The sequence below is a fragment of the Oryctolagus cuniculus genome, chromosome X (assembly GCF_964237555.1).
Source record: "Oryctolagus cuniculus chromosome X, mOryCun1.1, whole genome shotgun sequence".
Classification (NCBI taxonomy): domain Eukaryota; kingdom Metazoa; phylum Chordata; class Mammalia; order Lagomorpha; family Leporidae; genus Oryctolagus; species Oryctolagus cuniculus.
Window position 1 is genome coordinate 127,093,695 of NC_091453.1, and position 22,316 is coordinate 127,116,010.

Below are 22,316 nucleotides of genomic sequence, written 5' to 3' on the forward strand. Positions count from 1 at the left end.
GTGATCTCACTTGCAGAGATCTTTCATTTAGGTCAATATTGTTTTTGCCACAACACTTATATATTTTTGAGGATTTATTTATTTATATGAAAGTCAGAGTTACAAGGAGAGAGAAAGAGAGATATCTTTCATCCGCTGTTTCACTTCCCAATTGGCCTCAATAGCCGGAGCTGGGCTGATCTGAAGCCAGGAGCCAGGAGTTTCTTCTGGGTCTCCCATGTGAGTGCAGGGGGCCAAGGACTTGGGCCATCTTCTACTGCTTTCCCAGGCCATGCAGAGAGCTGGATCAGAAGTGGAGCAGCCAGGACTTGAATCGATGCCCATATGGAATGCCAGCACTGCAGACAGCAGCTTTACCCACTACGCCACAGTGCCACCCCCAACACCTAGATTTTTTAAACATTAATTTATTTATTTGAAAGGCAGAATGTGTGTGAGAGAGAGAGAAAGAGAGAGAGAGAGATTGAGAGATTTAGATACAGGTTTTCCTTCTATTGGTTCACTTCCCAGATGGCTGCTACATTCAGGGCTGGGCCAGACTGAAGGCAAGAACCAGGAGCTTCTGGATTGCCTACATGGGTACAGAGGCCCAAGCACTTGGGCCATCTTCTACTGCTTTTCTCAGGCCTTTAGCAGGGAGCTGGATTAGAAGTAGAGCAGCCCGGACATGAACCAACACCAGCTTTACCCGCTATACCTCAATGCTGGCCTGGAGCTTGACATTTAAATAGGTAGACTGAGTAAAGCAAATTGTACTCCCTCAGGTGAGTGGGCCTTATCTGATCAAACAAAAAGGCTGAGAAAGAGGAACTCCTTCCTACTGGAAAAGCCTTTGTACTGAGGCATTTTCATTTTCCTGTCTTGAACTATGGCATCAGTTCTTCCTAGGTCTTAAGTCCTCCAGGATTCTTACTGGAACTGTACCATTGGCTTCCCTGGATATCTAACTTATAGGATCACTCTGCAGATTTTGGAACTTGTCAGCTTCCATAATCACAAGTCACTGCCTCATAGTCTCAGAGTCTGTCTCTCTCTCTCCCTCCCTTACTTTCTCTTCCACCCCTCTCCCATCCCCTACAGAAGTCCTCAGAAAGCTCATGAAAAATCCATATTACAAAAAACTATGCATGTATTTCTAAATTTTTGCAACAAAATGAACATCTTTCAATTCCATTCAACATATTTTCCCAAGACCCTTGTGTATGTAATATATATGTATGCATCTCACATAAATTTTTGCAAGCATGATCCACTATCTTAAAATTAGTGAGCAAGAGTCCAGCACTGTGTCATAGCAGGTAAAGCCACCACCTATAGCACTGTCACCCCATATGGCTGCCATCTCATGTCCCAGCTGCTCTACTTCTGATCCAACTCCCTGCTAACGCACCTGGGAAAATAAGCAGATGATGACCCCAGTGTTTGGCCCCTGCACCCACATGGGAAACCCAGATGAAGTTCCTGGCTCCTGGCTCCTGATTCCTGGCTCCTGACTTCAGCCTGACCCAGTGCTGGGAATTGTGATCATCTGGAGAATGAATCAGGAGACAAAAGATCTCTCTCTCTCTGTTTCTCTCTCTCTGAAACTCTTTCAAAATAAATAAATCTTTTTAAAAGTTAGTAAGCAAAAAATCAAGAAGAAACACATTATTCTCAAACTATGTTCCCCAAGATATTTATTAATTATAAAGAACAAAACAATTACCTTATAGTGGAGAAAAGCAACAGAAAATTTAACTGAGTGATCAAGGTTGGCATCACCAATGATAACCCATTAGCATCAGGAACCTCACGATATCATGCACTAAGGATGCAGTATTATTTCTGTTATATTCATGCTAAAAATGCATAGCCTCAATCTAATAATGCAAAAACATTAGAGGAATCCAGATTGAAAGGCATCCCAAAAATCACTGATCAACATTTTCAGAGTCAAGGAAAGACGAGGAACCCTCACAGATGGGAGGAGACTAAGGGAGAGGACAAGTAAATGCAATGTGAATACTGGATTGGATTGTTGTACAGAAAAAACATGACGTTAAAGGTAGAAGTTCTGCCATTTGGGTAATTTCTTTTTTTTAGTCAGGAGTGTTGTAATTGTTTTAATTTCCTGGTTTTGATCATCTTTACATGATTATATAAGATGGTTACGTTGCACAATGCTGTATATAAGGGCATATGGCAATTCTTTGTATATTTTTGCTACTGTTATGTGTATCTAAGATTATTTCCAAAAAGAAGACAGACAAATATAACTGCCTTCCTGGAGCTATTATTCTGATAGGAAAAAGAAAATGAAGAATAAGCATAATAGCATAAGTTCAAAAGCAAACTGAATCCATCCTCCACGGAAATATGATGATAACCTGGGTGATGTGCAGCCATAAGCCTTCTCTGAGGTGAATACACAAACTCAGCTTCCTGTGCTTTTATCAGTTCTGTTTGCTCTCTTGATTTGCTGCAGTGGTTCTGGTAGGAATCCGTGCTGCATTTTCCATGTTATTATGAATATCTGGAGTACTACAGAGTTTGAATCAGGTATACAAAGGACATTGTCTCTGACTTCTCCACAACTTTAACTTTCCTAGGGTGAAGTTGTTCTCTGAAATGGATTGTCCTTTTACCTGCTTCCCAGAAATATTCTCATGGAGAAGATTTGTTCTGATTTCTATTTCTTAGAAAAAAGAAAGCATATTCTTTTTCTAAAATATTTATTTATTTATTTGAAAGGCTGAGTTATAGGGAAGGAGAGGGGGAGGAAGAGAGTCTTCCATCCACTGATTCACTCCCCAAGTGGTTGTTACAGCCAGGGCTGGTCCAGGCTGAAGCCAGGATCCAGGAACTTCTTCCCGGTTTTTCACATGGGTGCAGGGGACAAAGCACTTGGGCCATATTCTGTTGCTTTCCCAGTCACATTAGCAGGGAGTGGGATCAGAAGTGGTGCAGCTGGGACTGAAACTGGTGCCCAAATGGGTGCATTGTAGGTGGCGATTTAACCTGCTAAGCCACAGTACCAGCCCCAGAAAGTGCATTTTTGAGACCCGGTGGGGATTGACCTTTGGGAAGTTCTGTGTATACTGTCATCCAATCTGAGTGCATAATTAATCTTTTTTAAACAAAAAATGTGAGAGCAATTTTTTTTCATTGAGAAGATAATACAGTTTTTTTTTTTAATTTGGAATATACAGAAAAAGAAAATCTCACTCCTTCACCTCCCACTGAAGACTATATTTACTTTTAATGCATTTGCTTCCTTCCAGTCTTCTTTCTATGCATCTGTTTTGTGTAGTTTAGGCTCATACTGTTTACATGATTGTATTACATGTATTTTCCTTAATAATAAAATATCTTTACAGTTTATTACAAACATTTTGTAAACATAGCTAGAATAGCAGAATAATGTTTCTTCATGTAGCCATTGACTCACCTATGCCATCTCTCCATTTTTGCCTATTTCACTTGGAATTCTGTCTTGTTAACTTTTGTGGGCCTTAGGAGTTGTGTTAGTCTTCCAAAGGATGCCAAGTGTTGGAGCATTTTCCAGAGAATAAGAAGTATTAAGTGGCTTGCAGGAAACATGGGTTGGAATTTTGACTCTGTTCCTTATAAAGCTTTTAAACTTTATTCTTCTCATATTTCTTTTCTGATCTTTTTCCTCAGCTGTAAAATGTCATAACTGATCCATAATCCTCAATGTTCCTTTGCACTCTAACATTTTATAATAACAATGTTTTTAATTAAAAATTTTATCTTTCAGCTATTTCTAAAAATGTATGTCAATGGAATCAATATTGATATTGATATTGACATGTTGATATGTCAACATTTATACAGGACATGTTTACATGGTTCAAAATGTCAGGAAATGCTATCTGTGTTTTTGTCATTATGAATACCCTTTGGCATCTGGGGACTCTAAGAAAACTCTTTGAACAATTTTACATATTACCCATTGTTTAACAAAGTAGTTGTTTACATATCGCAATAGCCTGTATATTCTTAAGCACATCACTTGTTTGCTAATTGAAGTTCTACTTGTGGTCCAGAAAGGCTACCTGGCTCATAACTAGTGGATTCATAATGAGAAGTTCCTTCCTTGTTTGATAATTTTCTTACATATCTCATGGAGATTGTGAGCTTCTCCTTCCCAAGCAGTCCCCTGCTTGTTTAATCTTAAAAAGGTTAGCAATAAGAACAGTTCTTGCAGAAAGTTTATATTTTTTTTAATCAGTGAACTGCCAGAAACTACACTTCACTGAGTGCTATGTAGATGTTCTAACTCATTACTAAGATGCTTATTAGTAGTGTTTAACGAACTGAAAAAAACGCTCATTTAAAATGTGCTTTTGGATGAAAGCAGAAACTAACCTAAACCTGGGTGTTTGGAAATGGAAGCAAAATACCAGAAAACACTTCAATTCTAAACCAGCTCTTAAATATAAGATCAAAAGTTTTTCTTGATGCACCACATTTGCCTCTGATGCATTTGAGGTAGATGAGCAAATAAGGAAAGTTTTGCCTGGTTCAGAGATAGAATACAGCTGCTCTGGGCCGGCGCCGTGGCTCACTAGACTAATCCTCTGCCTACAGCACTGGCACCCCGGGTTCTACGGCACTGGCACCCTGGGTTCTAGTCCCGGTTGGGGTGCCAGATTCTGTCCCAGTTGCTCCTCTTCCAGTCCAGCTCTCTGCTGTGGCCCAGGGAAGGTGGCGGAGGATGGCCCAAGTGCTTGGCCCTGCACCCGCATGGGAGACCAGGAGGAAGCACCACTTTACATAAGGTGAATTCTAAGTAGAAGTTATCATTGTTTCTTTCCAAACAGTGGTGTAGGACAAAGTGTCTATTTAAACTAGGACTTTCAGAGCTTAGCCTGTTGTCTACTATGGATCAAAGAGATCACCAATCCTAAAAAATAAGGAGAATGAAAAGAAGGAGGAGAGCTAACAATTTTCTTATAGACTCTTGATTAGAAATTTGTGTTTTCCTTCATTAACAGTTCAAATAATAGCAGGTATTTTGTGATATATAGTGATACAAGATGTACTAGCGTAAGATTTGCATACTGCATAATTTTGTCATTCAACTGAAACAAAGAAGACCTGGTTATGATTCTGACTCTGATATAACTACCTGTGCAATTGGGCTGAGTAATCTGGGCCTCCATTGAGCTACAGATAATCAATAAAGTTCTTGATAGCGACTATAGTCTGTGATTCTATGAGAGACAAAACTAAATGCTGAACAAAAAGGGAAAGGGATACCTTAGGGCATCGTCCTTCTGATAAATTTAAATGTAAGGAGTAGAGTTCATGAGCTGGCCCAGGCCTACTGACAGAAGGGGAAGTAGGGGACAGGTGGTGTTGGGGAAAATGGAGTACCTGCAGACCCCACTGGTCACCTATGCCTGCACTACTGTCTGTGTCTTCACCACTGCTGCTCTGCAGTTGGACCTGATCACACCTTTTCAGTTTTACTTCAATCCTGAGTTAATTTTTAAACATTTTTAAATATGGAGATTAACCACCAATTTCTTATTCTTTGGCCCCGTTGGGTTCAATTTTTTATTTAACATGATTTTTCTATATTGTTACTGTCGAATGCTAAAAGGAGGCTCATTCCTATGTCATACAGCAGACTTTATATTTATGTTCCTTTCTGGTGGGTTCTTAAAATGACTCTTTTTGGTCTGTTTGTGAGCTTAGTTTTCCTGCCCCAGGCCTTCACAATAATGCTGATCTACATGCGGAGCCAAAGGAACCCATATGTCCGCAGGAACTTTTTTGGCCTTCTCAACTTCCAGGCCCCCTTTCTGCTCTCAGTGCTCATGGAGTTTTCCCTGTTGTTGGGGAACTGAATCATTTGGACCTCTTGGGTATTGTGATTGAATATTTTTTCTTGGAAGATGTGTTTCCCAATCAGCCTGGTGGAATAAGAATTCTGAAAGCACCATCTATTTTAAAAGCTATTTTTGAAAGACCAGATGAGGATCCAAATTACAAACCACTACCTGAAGAGTGCCAGGAGGCTTTGCCTGGGGTGAGGGCTGTACCTTGGAAGTTAAAGCAGTGCCAATAAAGAGACCCAGCTTGGGAGGACGGAGTGAATCACGCATTAGGATTCTTTTCTTCTTTGCTGCAAAAGTCTGGAGATTTTGACAGCTGTGACAGATTTTAACTCCAGAAGCACTTTATGAAATGATACACTGACTAATCCAGAAGACATTTCCAGTAGTTTCCAGTGGTTCCTCACTACACTGATACTGAAAATGTAATCTCTTGGAGCCAAAGAACTGGAGAAACAAATATCCTGTGGCCTCTATCAAGTACATGAGTACTTAAGTTCTATGCTATAAGGCAGGGCTTTTGCTTTCTCCTCCTCTTTGATAGACAAGGCCATGTTGTAAATGGAAATTTCAGAGAGGACAAAATGAAACTTAATTGCAAAAGTTCATGATCTATGAAGGGACTTCAAAAAGCTTACGGAAAATGTAATTGAAAGGTAAGTTTATTTGGTGCAAAAATTTTTCAGAAGGGTGTGAAAAAAGTTTGCACTGGAGTATACCCTTAAATTGGATCATTCATAGCAAGGCAAAGTAGACTATCACTATCCAGTGCAAATGGGCAGGCACTGACTTGCCTGTACACAGCAGACCTTGTTACCACTGGCAGTGGATCCAGAAACCTTGGATTTATCGAGGTGGTTCCATGTTTAGGGAAGAAAGCTATAAGCAGGGCCGTTGGAGAAGTGGTGGAAGCTTCCACAGCTATGTTACTGCTACAGTCATACTGACTCTGAATCATCCTGACCTGCTTCAATTGCTGTGAAAGGAGACTGGAACAACCACCGAATGGCAGGGCAGTATGGCCTGTTTGCAGCAGCTATTCTGAGGAAGTTAAGTGATTACCACAAAGTTCCTATGGATTGAGGCCTCTGCTCTCCCACTGCCCACAGAACAACATGGCCTAATTGTACATCTGATGACCATCCCTGAATCCCAATATCAAAGATTTTAAGAATAATTCAGACCTTGAGGTTATTAATGCATTCCACTTTCTGAAAATAGAAAGGTAGAAGCATTTTAAAGTTTACTTTAGGCAGTCATTTTGTTTCTATTAAAGTTACCACCAAGAATTTGATTGCCAACAACTTATTGGAAAAATAAAGTTTTCCTATGATGCTAACTATTTTAAACAAATACACTGATTTAAAACCATTTAAATATTTCAGTATGGAAATCAGTGGTCTGGATCCCCACCAAAATGTGATTATCAAGAAGCAAGGAGTCTATACCTCTTAATAAAAATGGATATTACTTGCCACTTATCAACAGGCACTGGAATCCATGCCATTTGTGGCCATTTACAAAGAAAAAAAACTCAAAATGGAAAAATGGTAAAACTCAGCTAGTACATTTAGCAGCTCTTGTTTCTCCTGAAAGAGAAGCTTCTGAGATACCAGCTCTAGGAACTAGAACAGAAGGCATTTATCTGGAGCTCTTGATCATTTACAAAGCATTTTCATATGCATTAAGTTTTTTCTTTAGCCACTGGAAAAATGCTCGACTTCCATCTGGAATCCAAGCCTTCAGCCTTGCAGAGGAGTTCCAGGATGCGACACTGGGCAGCCACACTGCTGAATGCATTGAGGAAAGTAGCCCAGGGACAGCCCTGGGAGCTCCAGGAAGTAGATTTCTCAATCAGTGTCTTAGGAATGGTGATGATTGATCTGGGAAACCAAGGCGATTATTCAACTCCTCATCACTATGAATCTGCATTTTTCAATGGCTGTTGTATAAAGGGACTTCAAATCAAGGAGCCGTAGACTGTCAGAGCTGGAGCCCCTTAGTTTCTAGACAAGAAGTTAGGAGATGTAAATATGGATTTGCAGTAGAGTATCAGCAGTCTTACACAGAAGAGAATTCCCCATGAATGCCTTATAGCCCATCACCATGTGCTCCCCAATAGTCAACTAAAAAGTTTTCTTAACCCTAAATGTCTAACCTCCAGGATAAAGACCCATCTAAGTCTCCTTAAATGATGAAGCAAGAATTGCTCCACCATATTCTTGCTTCCTGTTGCCTATCAGACTGACTTTCTTTAATGCAAGGGCATGCCTCAGCCAACTGCCTTCCCCCAAATTCAGCCACAGTTGAGATCAGGGAAATTGCACCATGAGAATTTTTTTTTTTAATCTAGCAGTTAACCAATTCTGCTGCAGTCACAAACTCCCAGGGTGTTATAGTTCACCAGGGTGTACTTGGAACTATCAAAAAAATAGTAGAACAAACCAATGATTGTACCTAGGTGCCTAAATGCTTAGATAGGCTTCAGCTGTTCAGCTGTGCTATCTTGTGACCTTGGAAAAAGTACTTGAACTCATTTCCCTCAGTGGTCAAGTGCAGATAATGGTCTGTTCCTTGTTTATCTGCTAAGACTACTACAGTGAGATGAAGTCCTCTCATGAATGCAGAGTTGCAGCAATGTGGATGTGGCTTCACAGATTAGAACATAGGCACTGGCAACAAAAAAACTTGTGGACAAATCCTGGCTATGGCACCTACAAGCTCTGTAACTTGAAGTGACTACCCCAGCATGTGTGAGTTGTGGTTTCCTCAAGAAAATAGGAATAATACTAGTACCTATCTCAGAGCAACAATGTGAAGAATAAATGAAATAATGCATGCACAATGCTTAGCACAATATGTACAATGCTTGGTATATAATTAAGTTTCAATCGAGGTTGTTTGTTTTATTGCTATGCTAAATACTGTCATGTATAAGGAATTATAGCAGTATACCATATAAAATCAGGATTGTTCCACATTTCAAGTACCATAAACCTAATTAAGCAGCTAATTGGCATGGGGCTATATTTTGTTTGATATTTAGGACCCAGTAGGAACCCAGAGCCAGAGATTTTTGGAAGTGCTTTGAAATGGGATCACTGTCAACAATAACCAGAAAACCTAAGGGTAACTCTGCACACCTACACAAAAGACTGCTTCAATAGACCCCAGAGAGGCCCACTTTGTATCAGATAATGCACTAGGAGTTGATTACCCAGATTCATATTCTACTCTCATGAGGCTCACAGTTTCTGGTGAGGACTGACCTGGAACAAGTAAGAGGAGATATTCGAATGTTACAAACTATGGAAGTGCTCTTTTGATGAGGATTGCTCTAGATATCATGGCTCACATGTAGAAACTGCACCATGTTCAGAGTCATGTTGGTCTTTTCCAAAGTCATGGCAGCGCCAGGTTGCCTTGCCAAAGGAGGAGCCACAGTAATGGAAACTGGTATTCCTAGATGAGTCCATGGAATTACGTCCAGCAGACTTCCCAGATGGACTGCAACCTTAATTGTAATTCCCTGTTAGAGAGTGAGTCAGTCTGATTATATACCAGGTCAGAAACAAATGCTTGATATTTTAGGTGAATCTGAGGTGTGACAGAATGACACATGTATCATACACTGTCAATTTATTCATGTCTTGGAACTGATGTGCACAATGAGATGTTCTTAAATTAATCTCAAATTTTAGATGCTATCTGCCAGAATCTATCTGACAGTGCCTTTAGTGCCACTGTACCAATGGAGGAATTCAAGTTCTTTGAAATGAAGATTAGTACCTGGAGACTACAAAATTAAACTCCTTTAAAAGTAATTCAAGTAAAAAGTCTCAGTTTCGAAAATCTGAGAATCAGCATTTCTATAAAAATAAGTCTCTTAAAAAGGATTCCTGGTTTCATCTCCATGGATTTGGTCATAGAATCTCAGTTTTGAACCTGTCCTGTCTGAAAAGATGGACCAAAAATCCTCACAGGAGGCTCCTTTCAGTGAGGTCTTGTGACTGGGAAAGATTGAAAAGGTGCAGGACAGGTAGCTGTCAGAATGGGAGAAGCTGACAGAGGGGTAAGTTGTGTCTGTAGATTCCAAAATATTAGATTGAACTGAAAATTGTCAGGGGCCTTAGGCAGGCCTACTGATCACAAAGGGGCTTCCCCAGCCAAAGCCAGGATATCAGCTGGCCCACAGGAGCCTCCCACCTTGGCTAAAATGTCCCAAGCAGTAGAATAAGAGGGAAAAAACTTGACTTTCTCACCTCCACCCTCCTGCCAGAAAGAAAATAGGTGAGCTGCCAAAATGACAGCAGCAGTGGACTCAGACTCCAGATAGCCTGTTTGCTTCCTCTTGCTACTGCCCTCCTTGCAATTTGCTTTCCTTTCCCTCCTTCCAGCTTTTAGTGGCTTGGATGTAGCATGCCTGTTCACATATCTGAGAGTTCACTAGAGAGCCTAGTTCTAAAGGCTTCTGGTACCATCAGAGCCAGGGACGGGTCGGAGGAGGAGGAGGAAGGGAGAAAGCACACCTGGGATCATAGACGACAAAGCTGCTCCCCTGCTCACTAGCTGATGCTCAGACAGCGAAGGGTGTGCTGGACTGCACTGACTGGTCTCAATGACAGCCTGGCCCCTTCAGTGTTGCCTCATTCCTGTTGGAAGAGGGAGCTCCTTCCACCCAGACCAGCCTTCCTGCTTGGTTTTGATCTCAGGAAGGGAAAGCCCCTGCCCCTCTTTTGAAGCAGCAGCCGGCACCACTCGTCTCTTTTCTCCTTCCCGCAGGCACTTCTGTTCAGAGTGCTGCCTCTTGCTGGCTCCTTCTGCTCCTGCTCGGTCCTCCCGCTGATTAGGAAGAAACTGTACCAGTGGGGTGATGGGGGTCTAGAATTCTTAAAGGAGCAGCTTCATTTCTGTGGAAAATTTGTTTATCTGGCATATTAGTTTTCTGCCTTTTCCCAATCAATATAATCTCACGAGAAAAGTAAACCAGATATAAAGTGACCATAATCACCATTTAAATGTTCATTGTAGAGGTTCTAGTTTTCCTCTAAGGATTTCCAAGCAGATCGAACACTAACCCTAGCAACAATCATTATTAGCAATCCAATCCAATTCGCGGATCATTTACTGAGGACATAGAGGTTGGGAGCAATGGATCTAAGTGAGGCAGTCCCTGTTGCCTTAAGGGCTCACAGTTTAGGGCCCAAGACTGGAAGTTCATGAATAATCAAGGTACAGAGATAATTTTGAAATCCCTGGCAGTGTTTTTGCCAGTAAGTCTTTGTCATAGAATCATTGACCAAAGGAGTTCATAACTAGCCAAACTAAGAAGCCAATTTGAAATGTAGTCTTCTCTTGGCTGCCCAGTGGTTAGTTTCCTGGCAATGAATTTGCATCTGTTGAGGACTTGGTCTGCTGCAAAATAAGCATCTGAGCAAAGACCCCCTCGGATGCTGGAGCACTAGGCTCTTAAAGCTTGTTTTTGTGTGTGTTAATGATGTGCTTTGTTTCCCCTACAATAAAAATTCTGTGGAAAAGATCAAACCTTGGGTCCTTTCTAGCTCAGATCCTGAAATCATTCCAGGCTGGAGCTGAAGCACCTAATACTGGGTCCAGCTCTGAAGTGGCTTTCCAATTCCTGGGTTCCAATCTAGATTCCCCTCTAGGGGAAATACCCAATCTTGAGTAAATTACCCACTTTAGGGGCTTCAGTTTCTTCTGGGAACAAAAATTAAAGACAATCTATTTGGATGATTTTGAGAATATGAGATAATATTAAAGAAGAGTATTCAGATAGCAGAATGTCAGAGTAGCTTGAGCCAGATGGCTGCTGGTTGTCTCTCCTTTTATGATGGAGGAACTCAGGCCCAAAGAAGTGACTTGCCAGGAGTAATACAGAGCCCTGACACTCTATTCTGTCAATAGTTACTGCTCTTTCTTAGAGAGTTCTAGTTTTGGGACTTCAACAATGTAACAATACTGCTCCATTTGTATAGGAACACAAAAGCAAATCAGAGACCTGGGACTCCAGAGAGTTCAGGGTCCTGAAATGTTAAAGATGGGTTTTGCCCTACCTGACAACCCATTCTCTGAATGGTGGCCAGGGAGCTTCTACCTCTAGGGCTTTGGCTAAGGACATCCATACCTTCCTGGGCCAGAAGTGGAGGCTGAAGGAAGGGATAGGCTGGGTTAAGCTCTCCACGTAAAGACAGATTCTCAGGCCAGAAGGGAGACAGGCAGTCGGTGGTCTATGGGATACTCAGCGCACACTCAGAGGGTTTCCACTTCCTAGAGAAGGAAAGCACAGAAGGCTTTCGCCCAACACACGGGTAGCTATGTGAGAAACATGGTCATGGAAGCCAGTTTCCCAGTGTCCAAAGCCCAAAGCCAAGGACTACACAAGGGCAGTCATTTGGGCCTACCTTTGCAGATTAGCAAATCCAGAGCCCACAATTTGCTAAACTACAAGGTACTCACCGCCCTTGAAGCCTGACAGAGTTTTGCAGTGTGCCAGGCAGGCCTGGGTGCACCACGCGCAGGAAGGGTAAATGACTTTCTCTTTCGAGCACCAGCCTGCCTTGCAGTGTGGACACCAGGGGTGCTCTGGCCTTCAAAGTTTGCTCAGTAGCACCGGGGACTAAGGAGTGTCCTGGGCATGGACTGCGCATTGCGGGACAGCGAGAGTTGGCTCCATTCGTGTGGCAATATGTACCCTCTTTTCTGGTTCCTAATAGTAATTTTCAAGGATGTGGGGTGGTGGGGGTTCAGACAGCAAGGTTCCACTCCCTAAACCAGTGTCTGGGCCTCTCCAGTCCCCCTCCTACATCACTGCAACTACCCCTGTGTCCTGGATCCCACTCCAGGTCCCGGGTCTTGCAGTAGCTCCCAACAGCTGATTTTGACAGTGCGTGGTAGGGGGCTGAGAAGGAGGGTGTCCCAGGGGCACCGGCGGGCGGGCCGAGCCTCTGCCAGATCCGGGGATGATAACGTGCCTGCTCCATGTCGCGGCTTCGGGCTGTCCAGGCTCCGCCCCCTGTGAGTGTGTAAGTGTGTGATGCTGCCGCGGCCGCCGCCGCCGCCTGTGCAGCCGCCGCCGCCGCTGCCGCTGCCGCTGCCGCTGCCGTCCCCGGCTGCCGCGCCGCTGCCGCTTCCCTCGTCGCCCCCGCCTTCGCCGCTGGTGCCGCCACCCCGCAGCCCGCCAGGCGGGCGGCCCCGCCGGCAGGAGCCCACCGCGGCAGCTTCTGCACAGTCCGGGCGCTGGGCGCGCGGGCAGCCGCGGACCCAGCAGCCCGGAGAGGGCGGCCAGGGGCTTGCCCACCCTGTGCCACCACTGCTTAGGAGAGCAAGAGCAGGCATCTCCAGCGCCTGCCGCCGCCGCCTATGCGGCTTGGGCACTTTTAGCCAGGCGGGAGGGCCAGAGAGCCGGGTTGCCGAGAGCAGCCAGCGAGCCGCGCCGCGAGCTGCGCCGACCCGCAGCGAGCAGGGACGGACGCCCTCCCGCCGCCGCCGCCCGCCGGCTATGGATCTATTCGACTTTTTCAGGGACTGGGACTTGGAGCAGCAGTGGTAGGTGTTGATTTTTGTCTTCTCCTTTGATGAGCGGGTCCCCTGGCGGGGTTTGGGTTTTCGCCTTTGTTAAGAGGATCTGGGGCTGTCGTGGGGGCGCCCCGGACGCCCTCCCACTTGCTCTTCGTCACCTCTAGCTCCAGGCACTGTGACTCCGTGGTCTGGGGCAGGCGTGAGGGGCAGCGCGGGAAGAGGGACAGATGCGGGGCAGAAAGGCTCGTTTTGCAGTCCAAGTCCACAGAGTTGCATTTGGCCCACATCGGATTCGGTGCCGCCCGCCTAAAGACTGAGAAGCACGACTTCCATCCGGAGACTCACTGGGTTGGCCTCCGTGCGCCCCGGATGCCGCCCGCTAAAAATGCCTCAACTTTCCAGGTGCCCATTGCCCGCGGCCGGCTGCAAGAAAAGGCAGCTGGGCAAGGGGCCACTGGCCGCCCTCTGTTTCCTCCGCGGCCGCCGCCCCCACCGCAGCTACCTCTATCCCCAAGTGGCGTGGCGCGCACACCTTCCCTTCCCCAGGATCAACCCAAGTTCTCCACACCCCAGCGATGAGTGGCAGCTTTGGGGGCCACCGCTGTGCGGACCCCGAGCTTTGACCAGCTTCTTTGCTTGCCTCTCAAGACAGGGTTTTTGAAGTTGGTCCCCGAAGTCGGGTGCTCCGATGTCAGTGAACGTTTAATTACCAGTTGGACCCATTCAGCCCCTCTGGAAGGCAGCCGTAAATTTGTGTAATGAGCACCCATGTCGGATTCAACGATTTAGTCTTGCCCTTCAAAAAAATACCCGAAACTTGGCCATGACAGATTTGGAAAAATGATGTGAAGGTGGCACGAAGTTGTTACTCTGTGATGTGCGGTGCGTTTTGATTAATACTGATACATGTATCTGTTAACTTTTTAAAAACTTCACCTTCCACTACAAACATTATCATTGTTTGTCATAACATCTTAACAGGTCAGTTTCCCACAACAACTTAAGGAATTGGGCGGGGGGTGGGGTTGGAGGGGGGCGGAGTGTCAGGAGAGAGCAGCCATAGCAATTGATAATTATGCTCTTGGTCATTGCCTTTTAAATTATAGTTAGAATAATCTATAGCACCGAGTACTAGTACGAAGTCTTTTGCAACGTTCAACTACCAACAGCTGTTGGCTATGAATGCTGTGTAGTTTTATGTGGGTTTCTCTTGTTGATGTGATATTTTAGGCAATTTCCTTCTTTAAAAAGGGTCATACACTTTGCCAATAGCTTTATTATGCCAATAATGACTCCTTTAGTTGCAAATCCAAGATAATAAGAACTTAAATGCATTTTATTTTATAGCAGTTATGGGTAAATCCTTGAAGCACAAGTTATGCTGTATCTGTACTAACCTGAAAGAGATTTTTAAAAATACCATACAGGATTTTATCCACCCTGCAGGAAAACATTACATTTAAAAAAAATAATTATGCTGTTTTTTAAAAGTAAAAGTCACAATAAAATTACTGCTCAAATAAATATTATGCTTCTTCACATAGCCTTCACTCTGCTTTACTAATTTATTTTGCAGAAAACTGTTAAAAATAGCATTGCTATTTGCATACAATTTACCTAATATGTGGTGTGTGTAATATCATTAATTTAACATGGTTATGATTTATTCCATAGGTGTAGTTCAAATATTAGACATGTACTAGATATTAGATTTTAAAAATCTTTATTTTATTATCTTAATTCCAGTTTAACCTTATGCACATGCACTTGCATGTTTAAAAGAGATGAGCTTTTATATTGGATTTCACTTTTTCAAACTGTTATGTTCTTTCTCCCTTTAGAAGATTCTCTTTTCTTAAGGAGAATACAAAACATTTTCCCCCACAGATCCCTAACTATGCCACATTAGTTAAGAAACATGGAGATTTGAACACTGAGAGGATATTATATGAAATACTGATATATTAGTATAACATGTCTGCATAAATAAGCCTGCTTTTTTCTCTGTGCACATGATCCAGGCAAATTTTCCCTTCTACTGTTTGATTCTAAGGAGCAAGTTTCCTTATTCATCTGTGTTTATAAATCCTTGTAATGTGGCTGTGCTTCTGTGTTTTGTTCACTTCCACAGAAGAAAAGAGACATAAATGTGACAACAATGCATAAACTAAAAAAAGTGACATTGTCTTGTATGAATCCAAACTCTTTGGACATGCTGAGCATACCAGTTACATGTTCCTTATATGTTTACTTCTCCTCCTTGGGAATAAGTAGCTGCATAGTGATGACATCTACTCTCTCAATGATCAAGGAGGGAAGAGGCACCAGCAAAGTTAAGAATCAAGTTCATTGAACCTGTTCTTAACATTCACTTGTGGAACAGTATGCTCTGAGCTGTCTCTATTACAACCCTCGATGTCTGACAATAAGTGGATCTGGACAGCTTAAAAACAAACTCATTTTTTTCTAGACATAATGAAGAAAGACTTTATATACACAGGCATATGTGTTGTTTGCAAGCACTTGACTATAGTAAACAAAAGTGCATGCCCATTTATAAACACACATTTGTTAGGATGAGTGCAAATGGAAAGGATGGGGGTATGAATGACGCTGCAGCGTGTACGTATATGAAATGTCTGGGAGTGCTCACATGCCAAACAGAACGTATCACTCGATTTCCCAAACTGCAAGAATATCTTAATGGGTCATGCTCTGGACTCGATTAAAGGGCCAAAGCTCAAGTTCTTTAAGATTCCTGGATGAATGAGCAATGTTCACCTGAGTTTGAATTTAATGCAAACCATTCTGTGAAAGAAAAGGAAGGCACAGATGTGTGTGTGCATCAAAGACATCACTTTCTTAAACAGAATAATACAAAGAAATAAAATTTAAAAATCAAATGTCATCATTCCATAGACACATTCTGTGATAACAAGGTAAAGAATTCTTGAGGTGTCTGGCGATCATGTGTCTAGACTTGGACATGTTTATCAGCAATGGCCAAGTCATTAATTCTCATTTAACAGGGGAAAATATCTTAAGACCTACAAAGTGTATGCCCTTTCAGTCCTGTATGCACCTCAGCCCTAGTATTGATTAGGAATTGCTTTATGACAGACCAAGTTTCTTTGCCAGGATGATTATCCTTTTATTAAGGAAGGAAGGAAGGAAGGAAGGAAGGAAGGAAGGAAGGAAAAGGAAGGAAGTAAATATAGCAAAGAACAAATCCTTAAAAGTAAAAAACGGAAAGAAAATCACATTATGGCAAAATGAAAATGTGAAAAAGCCAATTGACAATTGTAATAAAGTGACTGTGACAGTGGCTGCCTTTTCACTGTGAAGGATGGTATCAATTGTTTGTAGTTTTTATGTGATGTCTCACAAGTAGCATAATTAGAGGCCAGCTTGCAAATGGGCAGTTATACAGGAAGAGATTTAAACTCACTAAACCGTTATATAAATAGAAAGTTCAAAGGTCTGTGTGGAGCTGTCAAGGCTGAGAAGGGGCCATGTGCCAGCGGCAGCCCCCAGGGCCTGCCCCAGCAGCCCACACTTTCCCAGGTTTTCTGGGAGGGGGTTCCCTGCTTCCCAAAAGTGAACTGTTCAGGCTCCAACCTAGCATGGCCCATACACTGCAGCATCCTGACTGCCTCCGCCTGCTTTGCGCACACAGGTCTTCCGAGAGTCCTCGTTAGCTGCAGTCCTCCGGAAGAGCTGAGCAGGACTGTTTATGGATGGGAAGGTGTGGGAGACAGAGAAAACAAAATGTTCATTTGGCAATCTGGAGATACTAGGACTGCCATGGAGGGGGGCATTCCTTTTTGACTAAAGCCTAGAGTCTCTGAAGATTTCTCCTTCTCTGTTTCCATTCATTTATCTTCTCCCCTTTCTCTCTGTGGTCTGGTAGAAAGAAAACTGTTTGTTTTGTTTGATAGCACAATGTTTGAGCATTCATTCAGTAAACCATTTTGATCTGAGTTTCTTATGGGAATGTATGGGGAGGAGAGATTTAAGATGGTGAAATTAGCTAGTGATGAGATCTCCTCCAGAATCCCCCAAAGAAGAAAAGCTACCTCAGTAAATCTTAAAAGGCATATCTATTGGGCAAGGAAGAAAATTGTCTTATGTTAGAAATCAGTTTAATGATACATGAATTGTTTTGCTAATGATTCAGTCAGGCATTTAGCAACTTTAAAATATACAAATCAAGATTGAAAATGACTGCCACAAAAATGAATCTGTCATTATAAACATAAACAAGATTCCAAACATTTAAGCATTTTCTAGATGGATAAAAATTATATTGTATTTAAACATGCTAATTATTGTGGAATAGAAATGGCTTTAATGTGGTGAACCTTTATTTCATGTGCATTATTCTTAGCTAAGAGTACATCTTACATGCAGAATTTGTGAATATTTAGCATGATTTCAGAATTGTAGAAGGCCAATAAAATGGCCCATCTCTGGAACAATCTAGAAGCTGTACCCCTGAGAGCATATAACTTTAGGTCATACCTCAAAGAAGGAAACACCACATACTGATTACCCAATCATGTAGACAAAACAATTGCTACAGTGACTACATTCTTCACTTGTAATTTTGACTTTATTTTACTGATTATTGTGGGATAAAGAGATATTATATAATCTTGTTTGCTGGGGTAGGCATTTAGTCTAAAGGTTAAGATACCAGTTTACATGCTTACATCCCATATTGGACTACTTGTGTTCAATGCCTGGTTCCAGGTCCTGAATCCAGGTTCCTGCTAATGCAGATCCTGGGAAGCAGCAGTGATAGCTCAAGTAGCTGTGTCTCTGCCATCCATGTAGGAGACCCAGATTGAGTTCATGACTTCTGGCCTTGGCCTGGCACAGCCGCAGCCCCAGCTGTTGCAGGTATTTGGGAGTGAACAAACCAGCAGATAGGAATGCTCTCTTTCTCTCTGCCTCTCAAATAAATAATTTTTAAAGCTTGTTTACTGGTAAATAGACAGAAAAACATTGCTGATTAAAGAGCTCAAGTTCATAATAGGATCCTTTTTGAGGTGTGTATTTATGTGTGTGTGTGTATTTTTCACCTGTGATAGAAATCATCATCATCATTACTACTGCAACTTGAATATTCACTCTATGCCCCAAACTCAAGAGTAAATGCTTTAAATACTCAGTTGCTTTCCCTCGAAGACTTTATGAGACTAGATATATTATGATCTGCAGTTTACCATTGAAATAATGAAATCATGCAGTATTCAGTGATGCAATCCAGGATTCAGCTTAAATGGAGCTGACTCCAGAGTCTGTAAAATCAACAGCTGGCATTTGTTTGATGCTTTCCAACATGTGGAACATTTTTCCATATGTCATCTCATTTGATCATTGTAAATTAGAATGTTCAGGTATTATTCCCATTTTTCAGATGAGCAAACTCAATCCTAAAGGAGCTCCATAACACCCTAAATTCATAAAGCTTGTTAATAGTAGAGATTAGTCAGAAATCTACAATTTCCATGTCAGGTGCCTTTCCACAAAGCATCATTATTTTTTATCATGTATGTCTGAGCAATAGCTCACTGAAACAAATGAATTGGATTGTGTATATCATACTGTGTAAAAATATATGGAATTACCATGTAATAGGCCTACCTTTTGTCATTTAGTTTAAAAATGACAATTTCTGAATTGATTCAGTCCCTTAGTACCTCTTTTATATAGATGCCCTTTTAATGAAAATGTATGAATGAAAATTACAGGTATAAAGGATGCAAAATTGAAGTTCCTGGGAACTGTCCATTTAAGTTTGAATGCTCAAATATTGAGGATTCAGTATTCATTGAAGATTTGATACCTGAACATAAAGGCTACTATGGTAGATTAGTTTGGTTGATTTAAAGCCATCAAGCTGGAGTTGGGAAGTTGATAACATTTCTTATCAAAGCTGTGTTATTTGCCACATCTATTATTAGCTTTGATCCTTACAATAACTTTGAGAGTTTGTGAGGACTGACATTATCAGCTGCATTTTGTAGATGAGAAAACTGAAGTTCAGAGAGGTTGCGAAACTTGCATAAATATACACAGTAAATGGATGGTCTTGAGATACATGTTCATTGCTCTTTTCACTGAATCGCTACTGTTGTGCTAACTCATTTATGTTTAAATATCCAAATTGCTACCAGAGAATGGTGGATCACCCTCCAGCAGCACCTAGCCCAGTGCCTTCCCATCATAGATATTCAAAAAAGCATCTGTTGATTGATGTTAGAGCTATGCTCAGCTCAAAGAGTGTTCCATGCAAATGCATGTATCTTTCAAACATAGTTGCACAGTAAATCCTGGTGATAATACCAACTCGCTGCCTCTGAAATAGTTTTTTAGTTGGCATTCTTCTCAAATCTGTTAGTCAGTCTGATCTCTTTTGCAGAAAATAACAAGTAAAAACAATGGCTACAGAAGAAGCTTAATAAGAAATGGCAAAAATACAGCCCATGTTATTAGTGTGATTTAAAAAATAGAATTTCTGTGAATTCTAAGATATCATTAGCACCGAAGAAAACAACACGAACATATCTTTTAAGGCACAGGGGTCCAGAAGTTAACAGGCTGGTATTGTGTCTCAATCCATGCAGAGAACGTTAAAGAGGAATGTGTGACAAAAATCTGAAGAAGAAATGAGTGATCAGAGGGTTGGGATTCCTCCAGCTTTCCTTGAGTTTCAGCCTTTATGACTTGTATTTCATCATGAGAAGGCTGTTTTTCTACTTAAGTGTAGCAGATCCACACCATAAATTATCATGACTGTTAAACAAAGGTCCAGCACTAGGTTCCTCTAATGTAAAACTTCTATGTTGCACTTTAATGAAATTTTATATGCATGTTCAAAGCAAGGCACACTTTACACTATGGATAGGGTGATGCTCTGAGTTGTTGAATTTATTTTAAAGTAAATCTTTTCAATGACCTTAGCTGCTAACATCTACCTACTTACCGAGCTGAGAAAAATTATCTGAGAGCTTAAATAAAATGGCATGATTTAAGCAAAGCTGACAATAGCATTACAACTAGAATTTGATTTTGATTATGGATAGCTTAGTTTATGGAATGCTATTTTTAAATATACCTGTGCATTTTGCTTCATTTAAAAAATAAAATCATCTGGTGATTTAAAGTAATCTTTGATTTTGTTCTTCAGTAGGCATGTGCTGGTATATGAAGGTATGAAAACCATACATTGGGGAATAAACTAAGGAAATGGGATTTGTTTTCATTACAAACTCAAAATCATTAATCTGTTTATTTTGTCAATGTTCCTTTTGCTGGAACAAAAAGAAAACAAAAAGATCTTTATTAAACCAGATTCCTGGAGTCAGAATTTTGTGTTTTGTAGGCAATGTGTTTCCTAGAAATAGCATGGTTCCCTCTGTATAGAAATAAAAAAAAATAAGACACTACTTGTCTAGTAGTGACTCTGAAATGACAATCTTGGATTTAATAGTCATTGGAAAATTTCTCTAGGAGTCATGTATTCTTGGTCTTTAGGCTTCTAGTATAATTTGGTCACAGTAACCCCTCAGAAGAAACATGTTGTGAGGTCAGTTTAACCTTCAGACTGTGGCAACATGTACACGATGACCTAACTATCTTTTGAACAGTGAAAAATGCAATCACATAAGGTTTACTTCCCTTTCCAGGATGTCAGTCAACTAATTTCTTTACCAAATTAATTTTCCAAAGGGACTGATTGTTTTCCTGCCAGGTCGGCACAGCCACAGTAACTAAATTAGATTCAGCGTGATGGATGTTTCTGATGAAGTGCCATGAAGAGGTCTCATCAATTAGCTATTATTTATTTGCTGGAAAAATACTTGGCTCTGGTGTGTAGAGATTAATTAATTCCTAGAACCTACTGTTTTGAGGCTGGAGGGCCCTTTAGGATCATTTGGTCCAACATCTTCATTGTGCAAATGAAGAGACAAAGGTCCAGGATGGGGAAATGACTTGCTCAAGGACATCCAGGGGAAGCTGGTTCAGGAGCTCTTCTGTCCTAATGCAATGTTTGTCACCTGTCAAGAATTGTTTTTACATGGGTTCTACTTTATGTCCAATACTTTGCTAGTGAGTTGTATTTAGGAGGCGATGAACAGAATCTAAATATGACCTCTAGCCTCACATACTTGGCATTAGAATATATAATTAGATTTGGGGAAATCATGTAACGTGGGTTGTAAATAAAGAAGAGAGAACATGAGCTAGAGTAAGCGAAGCAATCTTCAACAAGATCTGTGAAACTTTTAGTGTTGTTAGTGCAGTCCACGGTGACTTGGAAAGGCAGAAATTAGGATTGTTTAGAGAACAGGGAACATCCAGCACTCCACATGAGAAAATTGACTTTAGATCCTGAGTTAGCTGGTTTCACAGTAGCTCACATTCATCACATAATTGCCAGAGTCCTGTTGTGCTGTGTGGATGGAGTACACTCATTAACACTTAACCATCATTTGCTGAGGAACAAGCACAAAACTATCAACAACTATTTTGACTGTCTTTACTATGAAACATTTATGCAAACATTCTTCAAATAAATACCAAATAAAAAATGTTTTCCTGAAACAGTTGAAACAAACCGACACAATTGCTGGCAAAATAGCTGTTTTCCAAAGAAGCATATATTGTGGCTCTTGAGATATACCCAAATACTTCAGTTCTTTTGTTCAGTCTCCATTTCTAAAACAAACAAACAAACAAAAACTCTTTTATGGTCTGCATTCTATTTTTCAAAAAGGTGAGTTGGTATTGGTGCCTTGGTACCATCTGATTGGTATTGATATCTGTGTTTATGATTAGTTGTTTGACCAACAAATAGTCTATTGTCTGCCTATCTCAAACTTTAAATTTTAGTCCAATCTCTGGGAAGCTTCTGGCTAGCAGCAA

The 22,316-nt window shown here is 41.5% G+C and overlaps 1 protein-coding gene and 1 pseudogene across 5 annotated transcripts in view; both read left to right on the top strand.

Moving 5' to 3' along the window:
* Positions 1-5,571: 5,571 nt before the first annotated feature.
* Positions 5,572-6,156, top strand: LOC100355654 (derlin-2 pseudogene; annotated as a pseudogene).
* Positions 6,157-12,904: 6,748 nt separating this feature from the next.
* The window catches only part of AFF2 (ALF transcription elongation factor 2), a 597,410-nt gene continuing 587,998 nt past the window's right edge, over positions 12,905-22,316 (top strand). For 4 of the 5 annotated variants that reach the window (XM_051831606.2, XM_051831607.2, XM_008273461.4 and 1 more), the window contains exon 1: positions 12,905-13,409. In XM_051831606.2, coding sequence (XP_051687566.2) covers positions 13,363-13,409 — 47 coding nt within the window. In that variant the 5' untranslated portion in view covers positions 12,905-13,362. The remainder of the gene's footprint in view (positions 13,410-22,316) is intronic. The other variant, XM_070067482.1, reaches the window with a different exon arrangement.